Source organism: Kogia breviceps, chromosome 5, assembly GCF_026419965.1.
Source record: "Kogia breviceps isolate mKogBre1 chromosome 5, mKogBre1 haplotype 1, whole genome shotgun sequence".
NCBI lineage: Eukaryota > Metazoa > Chordata > Mammalia > Artiodactyla > Physeteridae > Kogia > Kogia breviceps.
This window is the reverse complement of record NC_081314.1, coordinates 141,787,552-141,796,028: the sequence shown is the minus strand read 5'-3', so window position 1 is coordinate 141,796,028 and position 8,477 is coordinate 141,787,552. Positions and strand designations below refer to the sequence as shown.

Sequence of the window (8,477 nt, the reverse complement as noted above, 5' to 3'; positions counted from 1 at the left end):
AACCCCCAGCCGAGCCAGGCATGGAACTCTGGTCCTAAAACCAAACTGAACGGAAAAGCGACCTCAAAACTGCTCATCCAGGTGATGTGGGAAAGCCACAGGTGAAATTATCCTTTGCTACAGAATCATGATGTCACCAGAGTCAACTCAGGGAGATTTCAGGAACAAAGCTGTTATTTTTCAAAACGACTTTGAGGTGATTTGATCTCTTCTCGCTCTGTCCTCTACTTGACTACATTCCACGGTCTAGGCTACACTGAGGAAATCTCCTAATCTAACAAAGCTTTTCTTACACAGGACCACCAAGCTCTCTCTCCCTGTGCGATTTCCAGGCCCTGACCTTAGTAACAATCACTGGCTCCCCTTTATCACAGGTTGATGCACTAGGCACTACGCTAAGCACTGTACAGGAATTTTATTATTAATCTATACACCTTCCTTGATACTTCTCCAAAGCCCTTCTCAGCACCTGAAATTACATTCTAAATTTGTGTACTGTCTGTAACTGGAAGACAAATTTCACAGTCCTTGTCTCTCCTTCACTGCTGTTATCAGGGTGTCGAACCCAGGGCCTAGTGCACAGCGGATACTCAGTACACACTGGTTTTCACTGTTGCTCACCCTTCTCAGCAAAGCACTGAAGGTATACGGCTACTTGAAGGTGGACGTGTCCTCTAAGTAGATCATGTCAGGGTGAAGAGGAGAAAAAGGGATTAGATACAACCGATGATCCATTCTTCTTTCAATTATTTTTTTAATACAGTTTGATGATTAACGTTTATTAATCAAGTTTGATTAAAGTTAAAACACCTGAAATGTATTTCCTATTTCTTCCACGAAGGGTCATACTGGAGATGGTTTTGGTCCTCATTCAGACAAGCCTTCCCATCTACTTCACTGTCTTCTTTTTATCAGCCTCGTCAGCAAGTACCTCATATGTTGATGAAAGAAATTTCCACCTTGCTATTATCTCTTTTACCTGTTTCCTTTAATCCATTTTTCCAGAGAGCAACATCTGACTGAAAAACTACCTAAAATAATTGCGTTGCTTCAGTTTTGTGGTGTGATCACTTTTCCCACCTGTTTCCTCTCTACAGTCTTTGAAATAACCTTAAAAGTGTAGTAACATTTTGCAATGCTGGGGTACCATTTCAGTTTTATACTGGATTATGCGTTATTTATAGCATAGATTAAACTTTTCAGCAGGGAAAATAATCCAAGCTCTTAGGAACAGTCATGGTTTTAAGTTATACACTACTTTCGATTAAATGCTACTGGATTAAAGACACAGACTGACAACACTGGCTCTTTTCAATCATCTCTTAGTGCTCAGCATACCAGAAGGTCCTCTAAGAGGGAAACCCTTCTCATGAGTCCACAAGGACCAGAAGGTCCTTGAAATCTGGCCCAATCTAAAACATCCATAAGCATATTTGGTCCACGCCAAATGGTTTTAGACAGGACCAAATATCAAGGACATTTTGGTGTGGACCAAATGTCAGCTAACCATCCACAAGTACCTCAAAAAAGTCAATACTGAGAAATGCAATTTGATCAACTCTAACATTTTCACGTGTATTCACATGAAAAACCTCTTATTCTAGCCTAAACAGTAAACTCTACCATCTCTGTAATAATCTTTCCATTCACAAATTTCAACAGCCAATCTTGTGAACTTGACTTTACCAACCTCTACACAGGCACAAAGGATGTTTTTGATCCAGGCTCTAAAACGTCCTCAGACCTCTTGGTTAGACTCCTCAGACGTACCACGGCTCTTCTTTCCAAATGAAGTCACCTTTTAAAATGTCAGCGTAACAGACGTCTTGAATTTTCAAGTAGAATACTTTAAATTATTTGACAAAGAGCAGATAAACACGACAGTAAACTGATGTTATTTTAGGATGCTTTTTATTTCGACACTTACAGGACATGTGTAAGGCACGTTCACAAGTATTTGTTTGAAGTTATGTACAAAACACGTTCTTTCTCTCCAGCTGCTCTTCTTTCCCTTTGTAACTGCTGCTACAAACTGGGCCCTGTGTATCTTCATATCCACAAGTCCTCAGTTATTCTGAGCGTGCAGACAATGTTTTAGGGACCTGCTTCAAAATATGGAGGAAGCTTCTATGCACTAAGTCACTAAGACATCAAAACTCACAGGGAACCAAGGCAGAGGGAAGCGACCAAATCAGCTCATGAACGTGGGACTGTGAGCTTCCAGGGGTAACAAGAACACACGGAAAAACATTTTTTGACCCTTCCTGTTTGAGAGAAATGGAATGTGTCCAGAATTCATGCTTCTGTATTTACTACTACTGCCTATGAAGTCACTAAAGAGAACTAATTTTTTAACAGTTTCTAATGCAGTTACAGTTTTGTTCTCAGGCCACAGTACAAGAGAGCATGCATTACTTTACACAAATGTCAAACACCGAACAATTGTAACAGGGACACCTCAGGACTGTCTAATTACACAAGTGTCTCTTTTTGGTGGTAGGATAAGGAAAGTGCCCACTGTGTGCTAGACAGAGACACCCAAACACTTGTTGTCTAACTCATAAAGAGGGACAACATCACTAATGAGAACAGAAAAGTATTCAGAGTAAGTTCCCGGTGTGGGGCTGGGATAATGGATGCGGAGACTCAATTTTAGGGGTTAAAAAAAAGTCTTGGCTGATGTTAATTAGTTTTTTGTGTGATTTTCAAAAATCATTATGTCTTTAAGATGAAAAACAAGCACAAGCACTTATAAATCGACTGGGGAGAAATACAATAATGAAATGAAAAATCAAAATCACATGAAGAAAAAAAAAATCACATGAAGAGGAGATCTGAATGAATCTTTTGGTCTGAATCAGCCAATATTTTAACATCAACTACAACCTATTCAAATGTGGTTTGCGTAAGCCCATTTTTTTAAAATGCAGAATCTTTAAGGAAAAATGTAGGCATTGGTTTAAGAATACTGATCTCAAAAAACTTTAACAAGGGGCACTTTAAAAGGTCAAGGATGCTTATAATTTAAGTCCTGCTTTGAGGCACTCACATTTTCCTTCCACCTCAGAGAGCACCTCTGCAGCGGCCCCGGCAATATAAGGATGTGGTTACACATAACTTTATCAGCCACCATTGGGCGATTATTAAGTGGCTAGTCCGAGTTGGGACATTACTTACTGTCAACTATATTAAAGATTTCCATTTATTAGCACCGTGACACACGGTGCAAAGAATCTTCACATGTTGCTTTTTATATCAAAGGTAGTATATTGTTATTCTTGCAACTCAACAAACAATATATACTCTTTAGTGGATTGTAACTACCTAGAATAGTGGGTGGGCCTCTTCCGGAAGGGCAGGCTACTCTTCTGACCGGAGATCACGAGCCAGGCAGGCTGGGCAAGTGCTCTGCTCCTTAAGCCATTGCTTGAAGCACTGAAATGAGAAAAGACAATTAGCCAGTGCCTTTAGGAGCACGTGGACCCTCAGCCCTCCCGTGCCACTAGCCTCAGCACACACGGCTAACTTCACCGTGACATCTGGCAGGGCCTGGAGCCACCCAACACCCAGGGACACCAGAGCCTGCTCAGGGTAGGAGTCTGGACCAAGCTCCAGGAACAAAGAAACCCACCTCAGAATGTGACCTTGAACACTCAGGGCCTGACCTTGGGGCATGGCCTTGCCCTCCCATCCCCCCACACCCTGCTCCCGTCTCGTGCTTCAGCCACCCTGACTTCTCGAGGCTGGCCCTTGGACTCACCCCGTCTGCCTGGTCTTGTTCCTTGCCCATCCCACCAGCCTGCACGCCACACAGCCTCACCGGAGCCTGTCTACCCAGCGTGCTCCTGGCTGGCCTGCTGCTGCTACAGAGCCAAGTGTGTGTTTAAGTTCGAGAGCCCAGGCAGGCTGCCCCTACCCGGAAAGGAGGAAGAAGGCAGGCCACGCGGGAGACTACAAGCTGTCTGGACTCTTTCTACTGAGTATACCGTGTGTATCCCTTTTCTCAGGGATTCCTACACTGACAGGGCAGAGACCTGATCTGCTCTAACCCAGCAGCAGGGGTGGAGGACAAATGCTCACAACACCCGCAACACCAAAACAGTTACCACCAATCTTGGAAGGGCACGGGCCAGAATCTCCCAGGATCAGGCACAGTGGACCCAGTTAGGTTTAGTTTTTCTCCTCCAAAATGTTAAACTTACTTCACATACTGCAGTAAATTGACAAACTGCTGCACTGTGTATCTGTTTGACCGTGCATATAAGAAAGTGATGCGTATAAAAACCTGACTTCTAAGGAACTAGTATTGCTTTGACTTTCAGCAACTGATGGAGCCAACTGCTCTCTCCCACTCATGACGCAGAGAAGAGGACAGCGCACAGTGCCCAGTGCCCGGCAAAGGAAGCCGCTCCCCTTCCCGCAGCATCAACCTCTGGGAGGGAGACAATCACCACAGACATGAGGAGGCTTAGAAAGTGCTTTGAAAATGCAAGCACTGAAGCCTAGTAAACAAAGTCCCTTTTTATTTTCAAAATACTCCATAGTCAAAATGCATGACATGAGGATGGCCAAGGAGAATTCTTACCCCTTTGTGAAACTTGTGCCCACATTTCAGCACACGTACATTTTTGGATTTGAATACTTCCAGGCATATTTCACAGGAATTTGCACCGGACACCTGTGGAAACAAATGCACCTCAATAGTAAAGACTAAATTTCTTCTTACTACATGAGCTCTTCTTACAAGTGGCCTTCCAGAACTTTCACAGCTAAGGTAGCAAATTATTCTCAATTATAGTTAAGGAGACTGAGGGAACAACTTATTTTCTAATAACATTTCTTAGGAAAAAATAAAGTTTTAATTTTCTCAGACAAAAACATGTTTTATGTGGTTAACTCATTCCCAGCTAAAATACTAGAAATACCTACTTACCCCAACCCATACCTAAAGTATGGTACTAGCTGAATATTCCAAATTAATTGTTCATCTAATTATCTAACAGTTGGAGACAGTAATATATTATGACATCTCTACACTATGGATTATCACAGGGCTGATTAAAATCATGACGGAATTCCATAATCCGTGACGTGGAAAGTTAGTCACAAAAACTCTCTGAATAAAAGCAGGCTACAGAACAGTATGTATCATATGATTATATAATTCAATTTTTGAAAAACAGAATGTGTATATATAGAGATGCCTAGAAAGGAGTTTGGAAAGATATAAAATGGTAACAGTGGTTACTGGCTACTTTTGGTTGAGAGATTTAACATTTTCTTTGCCAGTTTTCTGAAGTTTCCGTGAATATGGATTACTTGTACAAATCAAAACAAAACGAACTGATGGCTCGTTCAGCAAACCTCCGTGGTCCGGGACTGTGCAGCGCACAGCGACACGGAGATGAGCCGGGAGGGCTTCCGGCCCTGGCCGCTCACACCCTGCTGCGCACAGACAGCGTGTTCTGTGTGAGGGCAGAGCGCCAACCAGAGCGCCAACCCTCGAACGCCGCGCACGAAGCTCTCCCTGCGGCTCACGGCACTCACCCCACAGCCCATAATTAACCCCGCTCTCACTCCCCATCGTAACGCAGGAAATGCTTGCTTATCTGTGTTCTTAGCAGCTGGCAAGGAACCTGGCCCCAAACTGAGACTCCATAAACTGTCAAGAAAGTGAATGAACGCAGCCCTGGCAGTGGGTTAAGGTCAGGGAGTACAGCTGGGGGCAGTGCCTGAAGGCTGTGAAACCCTGAACCGCTGCACGGGGCTGTCTTTCCCATAGCACTGTCGCCGCTGCAGCAACAGGACAGATGTGCTCTCACTCCTCTCTGCAGCCCCCCAGGGAAGGGTCTGGGAGGAAATGGAGGTGTCAGCCCTGGGGAAAGGGCAGGTTAAGGCCTCTGCAAAGTTCAGAAAAATCCACGGTTAACTTGACTATTTCCTAGTATGGAAAAGTGGGCACAATATATTTCTAATTGAAAAAAAACAACCACCACAAATATATGTACAGTTGACTAAATTCACGTATGCACACAGATACAAAAGAGTTTAGAAAAATATATACTGATGTGATAGTACTGGTTACCCTTAGAGGGTGGGTTTTGGGGTTCTTTATAAGCTCTTTTTATCTGGATTTTCTATTATGAACCACAAAACTTTTGTACTTTAAAAATACAAAGCAGGGACTTCCCTGGGGGCACAGTGGTTAAGAATCCGCCTGCCAATGCAGGAGGCATGGGTTTGATCCCTGGTCCAGGAAGATCCCACATGCAGTGGAGCAACTAAGCCTGTGCGCCACAACTACTGAGCCTGTGCTCTTGAGCCCGCAAGCCACAACTACTGAAGCTCACACACTCTAGGGCCCGTGAGCCACAACTCCTGAGCCCGCGAGCCACAACTACTGAAGCCTGCACGCCTAGACCCCATGCTCTGCAACAAGAGAAGCCACTGCAATAAGAAGCCCGCCCACCACAACAAAGAGTAGCCCCTGCTCGCCACAACTAGAGAAAAGACTGCACACAGCAATGGCGACCCAACACAGCCAAAAGTAAAATTTTAAATTAATTTAAAAAAAAAAAGCAAATTACTTTTAATTTTTTTTGTGTGTGTGATATGCAGGCCTCTCACTGTTGTGGCCTCTCCCATTGTGAAGCACAGGCTCCGGACGCGCAGGCTCAGTGGCCGTGGCTCACGGGCCCACCCGCTCCGCGGCATGTGGGATCCTCCCGGACCGGGGCAGGAACCCGTGTCCCCTGCATCAGCAGGCGGATTCTCAACCACTGCGCCACCAGGGAAGCCCTACTTTAAATTTTTTAAAAACTACCTATGCTTAGCAAATTAAGTCCCAGTTTCAATACATATTATTCTTATAAGTCAGCTTTTACACCTTTATTACTATCAACATCAACCATGAAGTAGAAAGCAATCTCTTCCCCAAAGGTGATTACAGTCTATCCTGGGATGGCCAACAAGCACACAGACACAAGCACGCACACACACGCACACCCACACATCAGTGAGAATGCCAAGAAGGTGACCTGGCTCTTCGACCACAGAGCGCGTGACCAGCAGGAACACCCCTGAGAGAGGGAGGGGACTCCAGCCAGGCCTTGCAGGAATGTTCTGCATGATCATAAGCTTTCCCTTTGGGGTGATACCCTCTGGGACCTGAGTGTATGTGATGCAGAAAGTCTCCAAAGGGTAGCAGAAAGTGAAAATGTATGGGAGGCATAAAAACGCGTTCACAAAAAAGATTCACTGCTTAGCTCAAGTCGGCAAACCGGCGCTCTCTGTGCAGTCTTTCACTGCTGACTGCACTACGGGGCCTGCAACTCTTCTCATTTCAATCTCACCTGAACGGCGATACTGTAGCTGGACAAAACAGGGAAACGTGCTCGCACCAGAATTCAATCTGGAGCCCACGGCTGTGAGCCGCCAGGCGGCCACGTCTCTTCCAGCCACACGTGCAGCCGGTCCCTAACGCACAGTCCCCAGCACGAGCTGGTCAGTGTGCCGAGGACGCTGTGTTCAGATCGAAGGAAGGAACGCTGGCAAGGTGCGCAAGCCCCCCGGGCCTCGGGTGCCTCGTTCACAAAGACAGTTATAACGCCCTGCCAACTGACATCACAGACATAACAGTATTTCATAAAAAGCTCTGTGTAACTGTGACATTCTCATTGTCTGAAAGGACAACAAGCAATCTAAATCAGTATAGCAAATTAAAGGCAAATTAATGTAAGGGGCTCATTCCTGTGTGCCCCCCGCGCCCCTTGAGGGGAAGAGAGAAGGGCAGCAACCAGCCTTTCCCGAGCACAGCGCTTGACTCTGCCTATTCTACTGCAGCACTTCATCCCCACAACGACCCGAACAAGCAGGTATGATTCGAGCTCACAGTGCTATTAAGTGATGGAACCAAGTCTGTGTTATTCCAAAGCCCATGGTCTCACGTAGAAGAAAATTATCCAAAGATCAATTTTTCCAACTATTCACACTTGATATAAAAAGTGAATTTATCTGACCATCCACAGGCCCAGTTCCCACAATGTGGTCACAGCTCTTCTTGTCACTACATGCAGGGACCCCGAGCTACCCTGCCCGTAAGACTGGAGAGACAACCTCGCCATTCACAGACTCCCCTAATGCAACACTCAAGTACATCTAAACTTGGTTTCCAATTTCAAGATCAAATAAATTCAATCTAGAAAAATGGGGCTAAATCATGGATTAATAGTTCTGTTTCCTTCTTATTCTTCATCAGAAGAACAGAACTGACTCTATGGTCATACATGCAACACTCACAGGGACGTCGTCTGTCTCCTGCCCCTTGCTTTTGGGTGATGGTCCAACAACCATGGAGGGCGGGCCCTGGGTGGCCCTGGTCACAGAAGCAGCAGAGCTGGGCTCAGACGGCCTCCTGCCCTTGCCTGGATTTGGCTGCAGCAAGAACATGGAGCAGGGAAGCAAGTTCAGTTACCCAA

The 8,477-nt window shown here is 45.2% G+C and overlaps 1 protein-coding gene across 20 annotated transcripts in view; it reads right to left on the bottom strand.

Annotated features, from left to right (window-relative positions):
• Nucleotides 1-1,894: 1,894 nt before the first annotated feature.
• TTC3 (tetratricopeptide repeat domain 3) overlaps nt 1,895-8,477 on the bottom strand; it is a 154,854-nt gene continuing 148,271 nt past the window's right edge. For all 20 annotated transcript variants that reach the window (XM_067035090.1, XM_067035091.1, XM_067035094.1 and 17 more), the window contains 3 exons: nt 8,299-8,433; nt 4,586-4,678; nt 1,895-3,435 (listed from right to left, as the gene is read on the bottom strand). In XM_067035090.1, the coding sequence (XP_066891191.1) occupies nt 3,361-3,435; nt 4,586-4,678; nt 8,299-8,433 (303 nt within the window). In that variant the 3' untranslated portion in view covers nt 1,895-3,360. The remainder of the gene's footprint in view (nt 3,436-4,585; nt 4,679-8,298; nt 8,434-8,477) is intronic.